At 42.8% G+C, this 15817-nt stretch overlaps 1 protein-coding gene and 1 long non-coding RNA gene across 4 annotated transcripts; both read left to right on the top strand.

Annotated features, from left to right (window-relative positions):
* The first annotated feature begins 83 nt into the window (after positions 1-83).
* Positions 84-4032, top strand: mtfr1l (mitochondrial fission regulator 1-like). 3 transcript variants are annotated; one of them, XM_079573676.1, is made up of 8 exons: positions 84-209; positions 1413-1539; positions 1640-1747; positions 1824-1933; positions 2069-2283; positions 2747-3125; positions 3287-3444; positions 3526-4032. In XM_079573676.1, exons 2-7 carry the CDS (start codon positions 1525-1527, stop codon positions 3402-3404), a joined length of 945 nt encoding a protein of 314 aa, XP_079429802.1. In that variant the 5' UTR covers positions 84-209; positions 1413-1524; the 3' UTR covers positions 3405-3444; positions 3526-4032. The 3 variants fall into 3 exon arrangements, with proteins under 3 accessions (XP_079429802.1, XP_079429803.1, XP_079429801.1); XM_079573677.1 differs by having other exon boundaries at positions 1403-1539; XM_079573675.1 differs by having other exon boundaries at positions 1381-1539.
* Positions 4033-6875: 2843 nt separating this feature from the next.
* On the top strand, positions 6876-7379 carry LOC306976062. Its single transcript, XR_013793742.1, has 3 exons — positions 6876-6989; positions 7052-7110; positions 7185-7379. It is a non-coding gene; the product is annotated as an uncharacterized lncRNA (long non-coding RNA).
* Positions 7380-15817: the final 8438 nt, after the last annotated feature.

Below are 15817 nucleotides of genomic sequence, written 5' to 3'. Positions count from 1 at the left end.
TACAATGTTACATTCATGGTCTATGGACATTGCGCTAAACCGGTGAAAACAGGATGTGCACATTCTCAGCCAATCAGATCTCAGGATCGGACACACGGGCTTCCGGCGGCCTAAAGAACGAAAACACAACTCTGAAAGACGAAGAGGAGAATCTGTCACAAACTAACTTTGCCTTGGCTTTTTTACATGTGACCAGAGCCAATATTGAGGTGCGTGTCTAGATTGTTTTTGCATCCGTACAGTTCCCAAAATACAAGTTTGTTTAGGTTTGCAGATCGAAGGTGAGGTCAGGGCCGTAATGCTAACGCTAACACAATGTCGCTTTTTGCAATTGTAACTGTATTATATTTGATACTGTGTATATGTTTTTATGCTTTGTAGTCATGCTGTACTATGCACATGCTCGGATGCTGACATGAAATTGTTCTTTGAATTGTTTCACCAAGAGGTGCGATTTCATTTCATTTTATTTCTATCTAAAGAAGAATAGGAGTAGTTTTCTTATTTACTTACCATGTTTATTTTTAAATGCACACATTAGATGTGCTTGAGTAAAAAGAAATACAAGAGACTAGATGCAAATAAAAAAAATTTAACTATGTTTTTGTAGTAACTGAGAAAACATAATGAATAGCTACTTTAAAAAATTGCCTACATACTACAGTAGCCTATATATATTTTTTCAATATTTCATGGATTATTATAGGGCTGCTCATTGTCATTACCGCTTCATCACTCGCTTATTAAGTGTTTTGTTAATTTTATAAAATGTGCAAAATCGACCACCTGGTTTTGCATTTTGATGTAACGGTTTTTCCCCCCGATTAATTACGATTAATTAATGACATGTGGTTTAGTGCGATTAAAAATATTAATCGAAATTAATCACACTTTCCTTTTGATACTTCAGTTTCCTTTATCTTGCAGACATTGCTTAGGCACAAACAACACGTAAAGCCAAAAACAATGTAACTGACAAACTTGTTTATTCACACAGTAAAGCCGACATAAAGCTATTACAAAGATCATTCTCCCAAATAAATAAAACTGCTATTGTCTTTGAAGTGTCTGAAATGATCACACAGGCCCCACATCTCCACTTACATCTCCAATACAAAGAAGCATCTACCTCTAAAAAGAAATACAACCCCTAAATAAATGATGCTTAAATGCAATTAATTAATTACAAAGGCCATAATTAACTCGACTAAAATGTTTAATTTTTGTCGAGTCCCACCACTAATATATCATTTTTTGTAAAGTACCTCCCTCCCAGATCTTAGCAACTATGGTAATCAGAATCAAGGATCCTCCCTGCTCGCCTCATTTTGCAAACTAAGTTAAAGAGGGGAGGAATTTCCTCACTTTGCAAACTTACAGACTATCACTTTAATGAGTGCAGTTCATTCCAGGACTTGGCAAACAACCAGAGATGACATCTGCTTACTGAGGTGATCTGCCTTCAGTTACATTGTACCAGCCTGTGCACTGTCCCTGTGAGTGATAGCCTACTGACCTAGCAGCATGGAGACAGACGCAGTGAGTATAAAAGCTCATTACTACTATGACATGAAATAGTCTGCACTTATTATTATTAATGCTATTTAAAATAATGTCTGTTTATCTTTCTACTCTACAGGATGTAATACCTATCTGGCAAAATAAGCCCCATGGGTCCACACGTAGTGTAGTGAGAAGAATCGGCTCTACTCTTCCACTCAAACCTCCACAGAGGGCATGTTTTCAGGTATTGATAGATTATACCGGGGTTATGTGTTCAAAGCACAAAACATTCACATAACATGTTCAATGATGTTCAACAGGAACTTCCAGGCCTGCCCCCTCTTCGTCCCTTTGATGGGCCAATGGTTCCTACTTTAGCAGATATAGCTTGGATTGTTGCAGATGAAGAGGAAACGTATGCCAGAGTCAGGTGATTCTTAGTAAATGTTCTGACTGTCATTTGTGTTTCAGATTGCCATAATGGTTTTACAGTCATTATCAGTTTGATTTGAGATGTCACTCAGCTAGAGCTTCACTTGAATTACTTTTTTTTTTTTTTCCCCAGGAGTGACGCTCGTCCACTGAAACATGAATGGCGGCCAACTCCTCTCCTAGTTCTTCATAGAAACTCCTCTGTGCCCAACTTCAGGCGTGAGGGCTTAAAAAGAATGGAAGGCCTTAAAAAGCCTGGTGTTACTGCTCTGAACAGGACCACAGCTTTGCAGGATGAGCTTAGCAAACTGCGGGCACAGATTGCGAAGATTGTGGCCACTGACACAGGTAATTACAAAGTGATTGCAAGTATCCAGAAGCAAACAAAGTGACAGCATCATGAATTTATCAGACTACGTGGTTATGTAACTCTGAGGGATAAATGGATGCATCAGCTGTTCTGACTTGTCCTAAAGCTTTAATGGTAATTGCCATAAGTGAAGGGGACTTCCTTGGCCCTAGTTTTACCTTTGTGATCTCGCATCCAGTGTTATTTCATTAAGGTAAACTTTACATTATTGTCTTTGATGAACTTTCTATCCCTGGTTAAGTTAATTGGGTAATTTGCAGACATAATTATACATGAGAAAAAAACACTAATATTCAACAAACTATTATTACAGCTTAAAGATCTTCCACCTCTTGTCCTCTTAATGATGTGTCATTTGGATGCAGAAATATATGTAAAATGTATAATACCTCTTAATTGTCTAGTGGTTCACAATTTCACTTTCTTCTCAATCCCTTCCAGGGTCGAACCCCATGACGCCCGACCTGCTGTCTCCTGATGACACCAGCATGAGTTTCTCCTTGGCTCCGTTTGAGACCTCCTCCTACCAGCCAGCTGCCACAGCTGCCGCCTCCTTCGTCATCAGTGATGTTACAGAGGAAGAGGAGGAGGAGGAAGAAGAGGAAGACGACAAAGATATGGTCTCTATAGTATCGGAGCTCGTGCCTGACCCTCTGCCGCCCGTTTCCATGACGGCGTCCGCCACCTTTGACCTGGACAGACCCAGCATGGACTTCAGAGAGGCAGAGGAGGACACTGTCTCTCTGTCCAAGTCCACCAGCTTTGCCGACGTCATGGACATCCTAAAGGACATGAACCGCATGAAGATGAGCAAAGACAGGTAAAATGATCGGGAAATATATATTGTTCAGATCTACTGATTTGCCTCGGCCTAAGCTGTGTGTTTGAGCTCCTTTTATCCATATCCATTGCATACAGGCCCTGATTTAGAAAAGCTTTACTTTGCGTTGTGTTGATTATGTTATAAATTCTACTCTTTAGGTACAACAGGGGATGTACATCACTACGAGAGGAAGATTCAGCCACCCTAATTTCTGAGGCTCTGAAAAGAAAATTTGTATTGAAAGAAGAGGATACTGCAGGTGGAAAACGGAAATAGCCTGATCCCAAATGTTGTCGCCACGGTTAACCTGCTCCATGTAGGTCCTGACACACAACTGCTTTCACCTTTTTAAGCTTTGGGTTGTGATGCTGTTAGATTAACCTTTCTGTATTTTTAGGTCTCTGCCATGGATCAACATGCTACAAACTCTGCTCTTCCTAGCCAAGAATGCAATGGTCTAGCAGAACTAGAAAAGACGATGCTTGGTCCTAACTCTAGTGGCCTCCGTAGTTCTAACAGAAGAAGCAAACATCTTCAGAACTGCTGTTTGACATTTTGGACAGTTATGACTGGGTACATTGTTGTTATTGCCAGATTTCCAAATTAGAAGATGCAACATTTTTTTCTTTGGTTATACTTGAAGATGTGTAATGTGTACTGAATGAAAAAAAAGTATTTTAAGAGTGCAAATGTATGCATTGTGTTGCTTGTTCAATGGCACTTCATATGCCTATTTTGAGTGGTTTACCCTGGGAACACTGAACGAAATACTCTGAAATGTGCTTGCTATAGAGCAGTTTCTTTGTGCCATTGGTTTGTTGTGATCCACCCCAGCCGTTACTCCCTTTTGTCTGCCTAACAGTCCTTGATTTAAAACATTTTTTTTATTTGCCTCTTTTTATATGTAAATCACTCTAAAGTACTAAAGTACCCACTCAGTCTCCAGTAGATAGTTGTATGGTGCAAAAACGATTCCCATAATTTGCCCATTATTTCTCCTTAGATTCCCTTGAGTGTGTTTTGGCTTTTTCTGTTTTTGTTTGGTTGAATATAATATTTCCTGCTCAGCTACAAAGGTGAGATTGAGTGAGAACACAACAAACCGTGACCTTTGTCTTTTTGTTTCTCCTTATGCATTTATCTTGGTGACATCTTTATATATTTCTTTGTTTGGAAGGTTGTTCTATTTGGTTGCACTACCGTGAGTCTCCAACCATTGCTTGTTAATGTGTCGTAATAATATGTTGTAAATAAAGATGGGCTGAAATTTTTATCGTCCACGCGATCTGCTGTTAAAGTAATGTCCTCATGGGGGCGCACCGCGCACCAGGCTACGAAGTAGACAAATGTAAGTGCATTAGCCTCTGGATTGGTTTAGTAGGTGCTTCTACACGTGGTCGATCAGGCTACTCTTCACTTTTCAGAGTGTTGAGGTGACGTTTAACAAATAGTGTGTTATCCCACCGGTGCTTCTGTTGCTGAAGAATGCTGCAGGTATCGGGCAACCCCCCAAAACAGAGCTGGGATAGAATCAATGAAATGCTTAATTGATTAACATTAATTAACGATACACCGTTCAGTTTGCTTTACATAGACTTGAATGATTCTATATTATAGCTTTAGTATTCAATAGGAAGGACTGCTTGAATGTTGCGTCAGCAGAGATTCCCAAACAAACAATAGGTGTGTTTAAGATGCGAGGCGCCTCGCCTCGATTCCAGACGAGACCAGGCGGTGGCGTCAGAGGGCGGAGAAAGGCGCCTCTAATCAAGGCAGACACATCTCAGCCCCGAGAACAGAGAGGAGCCTCAGATCACGCAGCGTCTCGCGTTTGTTAGAAAGAGTTTGGGAATAAAACTATTATAAAAGTTTGTGAAAACATTTCTGCTTCTCCCACACACCAGACAGACGCCCTCATCACTACAGCTACAATAACCGACTCTCCTCCTACAGTTTAGGATTAGAATAATAAACTTATGCGTATTTAAAATGTAGGCCATATGTTGAACACACGGGCACTTTCTGTCAAATATGAAGCATTTCTGCAGATTTAAGTAGATCTATGATGAGAAAAGATGAGGCAGGAGCTGCGGAGCGTCAGGGCAACACGTCTCCGATGTAAACACAACTCATATCCAATCATCTGTCAGTCCTCTGTCAGCGTACGTGTTTACGGCACTTCATTTCCCACAATCCCTTTGGCCTTTGTAGTTCAGCCAGCCGAGCGAGGCGGAGAAAAGCAACTTCGCTCGCCTCCCCAAGGCGCTCCAGCCGCCTCGGTCTCACGAGAATACGGGCACCGTCGCACAGGTGACGTCAGAGCGATTCTGACCGGCATGCACCGCTCGCCTGCAGCCGCCTGCAGCGCCTCGCTCATCTTAAACACACCTATTGCCAATCACCTAATAGTCTTCTGCATTCGTTCTATTGGCTATTGTGTTTCAATTCGACAACATGTAATTTGCACATACAGATAATTAAAATTGTGTTACTGTCAAACCAGTTGTGCAAAAAGACAATACTATATAGAGAGCAATATCAAACACATACTTTATGTACATAATAGAGCGCAGCAGAGGGAGGGAAGGGGAGAGTTCCGCTCCCTGACAGTATTGTCATGATGGTTTAGTGCAATGGTTCCCAAGTTGGGGATCGTGAGGCCTTGGGTGGGGGTTCCAAGATGATTTCAAAATGAAACTAATTGAAAAATTGTACTTTGTTTGTGGTATATTTTTGAGTGTAAAACAACCTATATGTTGTGAAATCAATTCAAAATAGACTGTCAAAATATATATTAACGTGATTTAAAATATTTTCCTGGCCTAAAGAGTAAGAACTTTATGGGGGTCCGAGTTGTTTACATGTCACGTCACTTTTTGGGGTCCCAGTGGATGAAGGGGCCCTTCAGTCTTTTGGACCTGGCATGGACAGAGACTCCACATGTGTTTCCCTGTGGCAGGCCGGAAGAGCCCATGAGTTGAGTCCCGTCTTCTACCTGAGAGCAGGAGGACTAGGCTGGGTGTGTGGACTTTCCCTCAGGATAAACCGGTCTGCTCTGCTACAGAAGCGTGTTGAACAGGCCCTGTCCAGATCATTGTTGGCAGTCTTACGCAGTTCACTGGGAAGTGCGTGCGGACTCTCATCTGACAAAGACTACACTGTTTTGTCCATATTCCAGACCTTCGTTTTGGTCATACCATAAATCTATACATAGCATTACAAAATTACAATATGTGTGTGTGCGTAATGGAATCCCATTATTTCTAGGATCCTATTTAACCCACATTGTCTCTCCCTGTTCCTTCCCAAGATGATCCAGGCCCTTGGTGAGTTGGAATCTATTTTCTGTGAAAGTCCTTGGCCTACTTTGTCCCTCGTCACCTCCTGTTGGACCTCGTACCTATTTTGGACACAGGAAGGTGCCTGTGGAGAGCTCTGTTAGGTTAGTAGGGCTCTGAGCCAGGGCCGCTATCTTCAAATACAGGTTTTTAGATCACAGCAAAAGTGTCTAGCTTTCAAACTGTGTGACTTTTTTGTCACAGGCACTCACTAAAAAGGCAACAAAGTGTGGCAGTATGGCCTGCAGGCGGGCTCTGCCACTTTAAGGGAACATCTGATTGGTCACTTGCGTGACTAGCGACCTATAAAAATGTCTGGCTCCTGGTCTATCGTCCTCTGACCTCGCACACTTTCTCCGCCTCCGTGTCCAGCTTCCGGGTTGAGTGTAGCTATGGCAGGTGAGACGCGCACCGGTACCTTTCGTTTTAATTGGTTTATTGGTGCTAATGTTGACGTTTACTTGTAGTACAGGCCGCCGCTCGTCTGAGAAGGGACAGACGCGCTGTGCGCTCCACCGTAATGGTAAGCTCCAACCCGTTTAACGCGATCTGTGCTAGCTTTTGTAACGTGGCTTTTCTATTTAGGCTGTCTCCCGATTGCTCACCTTTCCCCGTCATAGGAGCTGCGTTTAGCCTCAAAAGCGGTAAGCGCTAATGCACTCCCTGGGTGGAGCTTCTATTTAGGCAGCCTCTAATAAATACCCCCTGTTTAACATAGATGCCGCTGTTTTGCCCACCGTTGACTCCACAAGTCAACATCTGACTCTGCACTGCACCAACAGCTGAACGCTGAGATCTCCCCTGTCCGATCACCTGGAGAGACGCCCAGCTGCTCGGCGCATAGTCGATTCTGTTACTTCACTGTTTTTGTTTGAGGAATATGTGGAGTGTTTACGAGTCCTCTTGCAATGGTTGTGACATGCAAACTAAAATTGTGTCTCTGTGCCCAGAAGCTGCTGGCCCGTCCCAGAGGTGGTGGTGGATTTCGTTGGTGGTGGTCCCTTTTACTTGGTTTGAGGTGCACTTTTACTTGGTGTGTTTTGTTTTGTGTGTCTTCTTGTTTAAGTTTCTGCCCCTTTGTGTTGTCCCCCTACCTCTGGCCAAGCCTCAGCTCTCTTGCACGCAGTTGCATTTTTTTAATGTTTAGTGCCTCACCTTTTTTTAATTGATATAAATTACTACTAAAAAATACAATAAAAATACATTTTATAGTAACTTGAAGCCCTTAATAAATCTTGTCAAACTGATCGTGACCGTCTCTGCCTCATCAGTAATTTCGAACCTGTGTGCCTTCTCATCTATGTTGTTAAGGTATGTTCCCAGTTCTACTGGGTGGCGTTGTGGCAACCTCCTATTTTAATAATTAGTAAACATCACCCCGCTCTGCTACAAAAGTGATAAACTATAAGTACGGGAAGCCGTTTTGTTCATAAAATGATGAGTGGAGAACTCACAAAGGCCATTTGATGTTTAGGGTTGGTTGCCAGGTAAACATGAGCAAGATACAACTGGCCAATAATTGCTGTATCTGTGTCAATTTCTTTAAAACAACAAAATAGATGGCAATGCCTCCAATAATAATAATAATATAAGCCACAATTTGAGCATGTGTCACCTCAGGAGTCTGTATGGTGTAAGATGCTGCGGGCGGGGCATCTTTCCAGACTTCTTCTCACACTCATAGGACGTTCATCAGTGTCTGTACCTCCCTGGAAGCCTTTCTTATAAAAAGCAAAAGCACCCAGTGTTCCAAATGACTCCCCATTTCATCCAGAGCCCGTCTGCAATGGGGCAATTTGTCACTTTCAATTTTCTCCTCTCTGCCACCAGAGAAATTGCCTCAGCGCTGTTCTTTCTGGAGTGTGAATGGTCTCGATTCGACGATAGCCTTGGCTGATGATGAATGTAGTTGTAAATCAGGCTTGGCACTCGTGAGCTGCTGTAACTGAATTCTCGTTAACACCCGGCGGGAGTCCACGCACCTTATATTCTGAATTCATTTTAGCCTAAATACATGCTTACACACTGCCTGACTGATCTGTGGTTGCTGTGGTTGGTCAGGTCTAGGTTCAGCAACACTATTACTTCATGTGCTCTGGGAAAGTGGAAATTCCAAATGCATTGTGCCATAACAAAGTGTAAGTAAGAAATACACAATTACACCATGAAGTAAATTCAGCTGAGAAAGTGGTCTACAGACGCTGTCCTACTGTTGCAGTGTTTTTGCCCGCTAAAGCACATTTACCTTTTTTTTGCATGACAACAAGTGGAAAAAGAGATGACATCAAAATTGCGTAATAAATAGTGTCTGCTTCATCACTGTCAGCTAAACCTATCATCGTGCTGTAAGGTCAAAGGTTATTTCATCTCTGGAACTCGGGCATCAGAACGATTTCCCGGTTTCCCAGTGGTGAATACGAGATGAGAAGGCGTTCATGTGCAATTTCAAGTCAAGTGGTGTTTACGAGACCACATGAAGGCAGCGTGCGTGCCCAAGGAATGGACTATTGCAACACTCTCTACTCTGGCCTTCCACAGTCGTCACTCCACCGGTTACAGTTAGTGCAGAATGCAGCAGCCCGTCTTCTCACCGGTTCATCCAGACACAGCCACATCACTCCCGTCCTCTCCTCCCTGCACTGGCTCCCGGTCCGTTTTCGGATTGATTTCAAAATTTTAATGTTTGTTTTTAAAGCCCTTCATGGTCTCGCTCGGTTATATCTAACTGAGTTGGTGACCGTACATCGCCCCAGCAGAGCTCTCCGGTCTGCCGATCAAATGGTTCTGGACGTGCCCAGGTCCCGGCGGCGACATGGACATATTCCAAGATGACAATGCCGCAGGATTCATTGGCCACCACAGAGTCCACATGTTATCCCCATTGAGGATCTCTCTGGGATGTGCCGGAGAAGGCTTTGTGCAGTGGTCACACTCTCTCATCGTCAATACAAGACCTCAGTGAAAAATTGATGCAACACTGGATCTTTTGACATTGTGTCAGTCATTACTGTACTCAAAGCTAAAGGAGGGGGGTCAGGCAGTGTATATTAACCACTCCCAATTAACCTGTCCCAATAGAGTTCGGGAATGTGATGTCATATCGCTAAGCATTATGGGATTAGCAGCAATTGTAAACTAGTGGAGAAGATTTTAAAAGTTAAAATACTGGAGTTATTGTTCACATTAAAACACTTGGACACCACAGTGAGTTAGATGTATTTACCAGCAGTAACTCAGCAGCTAACGGAGCTGTTCCTTTTTTCTCCACTTTTTATACTCTTTTCATCCAATGTTCTATGGAAAATGTATGCTAACAGCTGCAAAGATGGCGGATCTCCATGGTAACTGTGGATTTTCCCGAACTCTATTTCACTTTTTATAGGAATCGGAGTGAACAACTTCCTTTTCCAACTCCTTTCACTTACTGTGGACAGGTTTTGTGGTTTTGTGACTGACACAACATCAGTTTGGATATTAAGCGAGGCTCAAAGATTTTGTGTATGTGTAATATTTTTTTTTACACTTCTTCATCTATACATTTCAGACAAAAGATAAATTGTCTGTAAACGTAAGAGCTCTCTTGTGGTTGGAGAGTCATCTTCCATGTGGTGTCATAGCAACCGTTAAACGAGTGAAGTGCGTGGCTGACAGGGTGCCCCCCCCCCCCTTCTCTCGGCCCCCATAAACCCCCGCTCACCCACGCACCTTCCGCCCGCGTCACAGAGGACACGGTGTGACTCACTCGATACTCTACTCCATTCTATTTCTGTGTCCATTGAGGGGCTTTTGTAACGCGCCTGAATCATTAGCGGTCGTCTGTTGTGCATGGCTTTGTGATGCAAAGTTAATTGTTCCCATAAGTGGGTAGTTTGTGCTCAGGGCCCAAACTGGATCATGTTGGAGGAGCAAGCGTTCAAACCGAGCGACTATAGCTTCCTTCTATGGAAAGTACTAGTTTCATGGATTTCTTCTTCCCATGGGCATATTCCAAGATGATTCATCCGGCTCACATTGTGAAAGAGTGGTTCAGGGAGCATGAGACACAGAGTCGACAGATCTTAGCCCCATTGAGGATCTCTGGGATGTGCTGGAGAAGGCTTTGTGCACGAGGTCACACTTTCCCATCATTAATACAAGATGATGAGAGAAAATGACAGACGGTCTTTTGTGGCCAAATGCTTTAGTAATGTATTCAAGTCCAGTGTCCAGTCCAGTTTTGCCTCAGTTTGGAGTTGTGAGTTCACTTGCTTTTGTGTGAGAAAGAGGACAGCGCGAGGCCAGTGGAGCACCCAGATTGAACACACCCTTTTACTGTACGCGGTGGTTAATTGGAGCAAGTCATCACCAGAATTGATCCCCCCCCCTCCTGCCTGCCTGCCTCAATGCCACCACGCCTGACACCCTCTTTCATCAAACCCCGCGGCTGTAAAGCGGTGGCCGAGTATAATTGACTTCCTCCAGTGGTCAGCGCTGAATTGCAGTGATGAAAGATTGAGACAACATTTAGAAAAAGGAGCACAGATTTATTGGCCTTGACAGTCAACAGATTTGTGCTGATTTGTGCCTCAGAATTTGGGAAACGAAATATGGCAGAGTGTTTCATATGGCTCTCGCGGCACAGTGTGATTTGTTTTTTTGGGAAAATAATACAGAATAGAATGTCAGTGGACACAAAATGAGTTAGTTAGCTCATTGCTCATGCCAAGGAAATTAAAAATAATATTGCACAGTTTGGAAAAGCAGCCATGCATGGAAGTGGGCAAAACCTGTGTCTGAGCCGGCGCCTCGGGGTCATATCCTTATGTACATGACATGCTGAGTGTTTCTTAAACATTTATTGTGAACATATATGTGTTTACTTTATTAAATGATGCCATTTATGATTTTCTTCTTCTTTCCTCTTATTATTGGGGTCATGACACTTTTGGGGATCGTGAGGCTTTAGGATGGGAGTCCCAAATATTGACACTCCTTTTAGTAAGGTAAGATTAGACTTTATTGATCACACAATGGAGATACAATATTATTGTCATTGTAACATTAGATGACGCAATATTCAAACTGCAAGAAACTACAATACACCACAAAAATACTACGTTTTTTGCTTACTTAGCCTAAAACAAAAATGCATAGGCATTTTAAATGTTCAGTTCTATATTAGCCCTGATTTTACTCCTGTAATATGATAGTGTTTGTGAATTCAATTTAGCTTGTTGGCAAGATCTCAGAAATTTCAGAATTCAGATAATAGTTTACCTTGTTATTTTTGCTATTTAGTTATTTTATTTTGAGTTTTGAGAAACTATATAGGAACAGGAAATTGATCAGTCTGTTTTTGAAATAGGGGGTGGGGTTAAATAAGTTAAACTTCTCCTCACTCCTTTTTGGACATGTGCATTTGTATTTGGCTTTTCAAGGGGACTGACAAGTTTGCTTTTGTCTTTTTGATTTGTAACAGCCTTTACGTTTAAAATTTTGTAAAGGTGTGTTGTGTTGCTCACATGTTCAAAATAAAAGAAAGAAAGATTAGATTTTCCTAATTTAGTTCCATTTAAGACTGGCCTTGCTCTTGGTATGGTATGTCTTAAATTTTGTTTTGACACATATTGATGGAAAAACAAATGGCTGAGGTTTTTGTTGAACTTGAATTAAACAGACTATTCAGGTTATATATATAAATATATTTTTGAATCAACATCCAATAATAAAGTAAGCTTTAATATGAAGGAAGTTTGAGGGATCCGAGATTGTTCACATTATTTTGGGGGTTGTGGCAAGAAATGTTTGGGAACCCTCGCTCCAGTCCCTGATCCAGGCCACTGATGCACACATGATGCTTCTAAGCGTCATCATTTTAGTCTCGGTTCTGTGGTAATAACATCTTTTTATATTCTCGTGACTGGTCATATACAGTATATGTGAACCTGCGGTCCGCTGGGTCGGCCTGACCTCTTCGGTTGTGAGTCGAGGGGGATCAGCTGGCGGGGTGCTGTCCTCGGTCCTGATTGACAGGCCGGTCCACAAGCAGGAGCCCTTCCACAGAAGCACGAGCGCTGACTGAGTGCGTCACTGCGGTGGATACAGTGATCAGAGTCTGTCTCCATCGCAGCTCTTTCACACCTCCAGAGTGAGAAGGAGAGGAAGCGCACAGTCGCTGAGAGCGGCGCTGAGATGTGCCTTTTCATGGGGACGTTACAGGGTGTTTTATGATGTACTGTATTACATATTATCAACCTGAAGGAAGTCTAGTTGCAGTGTTGTTGCTAATGTAGTTTCTTAGGTTCTGCATTGTGTTTTGCCATGTAGTTATTGCTGCTTGACTTCTGGTCTAATTATAGATTAATCTTACTCTCGTAACCTAAATCTAATCCCACTTCTTTTTTTTTCTAGGCCTCTCTTAATGACTTCGTATCCCCTGCAGAGCTCATCTCATAAGGAAGTGTAATGGTGCTGCTGGAGGAAATAGCCATTAGTGGAACACGCTGGGACTCCAGCTTCATGTCAGATCGGGTCACAGTAACTCCCTAAACTTCCCTTTGAGATAAGTGAAGTCTTTTTCTTTGTTTTGCAAGATTACCTCATTGTTTGATTAAACACATTTCGAATATCCACATCCATTTCTCAGTAGTACAAAGTTAGCAACAAAAGCGGACATCACGTAGCTTTATTCACAACTTGAGGTACCACTATTTCTTTTCTTTTCTCTTTTTTTTTTGGTGCAATTTTTAAACGATTGTGGTTGGGTACACGGGCTGCATCAGGCTGTACTACTTCGATACCTCTGCAGTTCTTGTTTTTGTCATTTAGAGACACATTTTTTGGGTTGTTTCGTGATCGGATCAAATCCCACCTCCTAAAGTTGCACGCTGTCGTTGTGTCCTTGGGCAAGACACTGTACCCACCTTACCTCCAGTGTCTGTGCACACCGGTGTAGGAATGAGAGTGTGAATGGGTGCGTGGATACTTGCTGTAAAGCGCCTAACGGTGGAAAAGCGCATATAAGTTGAGACCATTTTTTTGGGAGGTGTCACCACTGTGCTATGAATAGGCTTTTGGGAATCAAAGATTACTCAAAGAGGTGCGAGTGGGTCGGAACACAGCTCCAGGTATGTTTTTGACAAGAACAACAGTGGCCTATAACAGCTGATGAATATGTTGTACATTATCTCAGCTCCATCCACATGTAGTTCACATTTGTAACCTCGTCTCTACATTTCTAAATACTGATTATTGTTGTGTGAAATGTAGACGGGAGATAATACTGTGACCTCCTCTCGCGCAGGATTGCTGGCTAGTTGCCTGGTGATGTCTTGGAAGCCGCGCCGATGCAAACACCGTGTGCGTGAGCAGAAAAGTCCCAGAATAAGCAGCGCCATGTGGAGGCTCCCAGGGGAGACACACGTCCTTGTGAAAGCATAGGCTGTCTATCCAGTGAGAGTGGTGGTTCACACAGAGCCGCCTGCAACATGAGCAGAGAAGAAGAGATGCTCATTTAAGAGAAAAATCAAGTAGGTTTGGTTGATTACATTGGTTTGAACAAAATCTGTGGACCAGAGGGAGTCAGGATAAAGACTGAACTATTGATGTACTGATGATATAATGATACAGGGATAATTGAATTAGCATTTTTCAATCAGGGCGTGTTACTTGTCCAAAATTGGCTGATCGGCAGAGGAACAACAAACATTTATAACACATTGTAGGGGTTAGACTTCATGGGGACATTTATTTTGCAGTCCTATGGATCAGAAATAACCCCCCACCCTAATATCTTTTAAAGGAATAGGCCACCGTTTTTACATACTAAAATATGTTCTTACCTCACTTTAGTCGAGTTATTATATCCCCGTCTGGTCTTTGTCCGTGCGCTCTGTCACGCAAACGGAGCACATACGCAGCCTCTCCCACATGTCACATAGCTCCGAAAAAGCTCACGATAGAAGCTACCAAGCTCTTCCACGTGTTCCCTATTTAAATAAAGTTACGTGAAGTGTTTTCATGCAAAGTATATTTACACAGAAATGTAACATGTCGATTTTATAAGCAAATAAAGAGGGGGACTATATTGTGAGGCGTAATGATACGAGGAGCAAAACGTCCGCGCAGTAACTCCTAAAGGTTATTGACGGAAGTGAGCGGGGGAAGTCTTTAGGAGTTACTGCGCGGACGCTTTGCTCCTCGTATCATTACGCCTCACAATATAGTCCCCCTTTTTATTTGCTTATAAAATCGACACGTTACATTTCTGTGTAAATATACTTCGCATGAAAACACTTCACGTAACTTTATTTAAATAGGGAACACGTGGAAGAGCTTGGTAGCTTCTATCGTTAGCTTTTTCGGAGCTATATGACATATGGGAGAGGCTGCGTATGTGCTCCGTTTGCCTGGCAGAGCGCACGGACAAAGACCAGACGGGGATATATTAACACGTCTAAAGTGAGGTAAGAACATATCTTAGTATGTAAAAACGGTGGCCTATTCCTTTAAGCTCTGACTTCACAATAACAACACTGGAATCATAGGTAGGGATGTCGGGAGTTGCATAAGCAGTTCATAATTAACACATTTGAAAGTGATTTCCATAAATAAACGTGAGACTCTTCAAACATTGTCAACGTGTTAGGAACTCGTGAAACCTAACTTCTCTCACAAACACTTTTGTATCTGCTTCTGTCTGCCCTTTTCTCAGTGCACCCTTGCTGAGTTTGATCTATACTAAATGTAACAGGGCAAAACCTATGATCAGGTGGGTGAAGTAATCAAAAACTACTCAAGTAAAACTTTTCTATGGTGTACGTACTATAAGCTCCTGTCCTTCGCCTTTTGTATTCATTAATGTGGAGAGAAATCCACGAGCTTTGCCGCTTGGCTCTATTTGCTACGATAAAGACTTTCATTTGGAATAATTAGCCCCCTCTGTATCTGTCTGTCTTCTGCTGAGCCCTCACGCCCTCCGCTCCGTCCGCTGTGTTGGTGCAGCCGCTCACAGAGAAAATTACACAGTTCCTTTCCTGTTTGTTCTTTTCCCGGTTCCCTCTCGTTCAGGCCCTGCTCATACGTGCAGCTGATTCCCACCAGCACACTCAGCGGAGACCGCACAGGCCTGAGTCTCTGAAGAGGGTCCAGGCCAGTCTGTTACTTTGATCAGTTAACTGGATGGTCATGTATCTCCTCACTCAGCCTCGACACTGGTGAAGAAGTTTGAACATGATTGAGCGGCTGTTGTCTGCCGTGGACCGTGCAGATGAAGAAGAGGAAGTTTGTGGGATGCAGGTGAAATGGCTGGACAAAGGAGGGAGAGGGAGTGCATTTACTGGAATGGCTTACGATTGAGACTTTAACTGGCTG

The sequence above is a fragment of the Gobius niger genome, assembly GCF_951799975.1.
Source record: "Gobius niger genome assembly, chromosome: 16".
NCBI classification, from domain to species: domain Eukaryota; kingdom Metazoa; phylum Chordata; class Actinopteri; order Gobiiformes; family Gobiidae; genus Gobius; species Gobius niger.
Note: the sequence above shows the minus strand (reverse complement) of the source record. Positions and strands in the feature narration are given on the sequence as shown.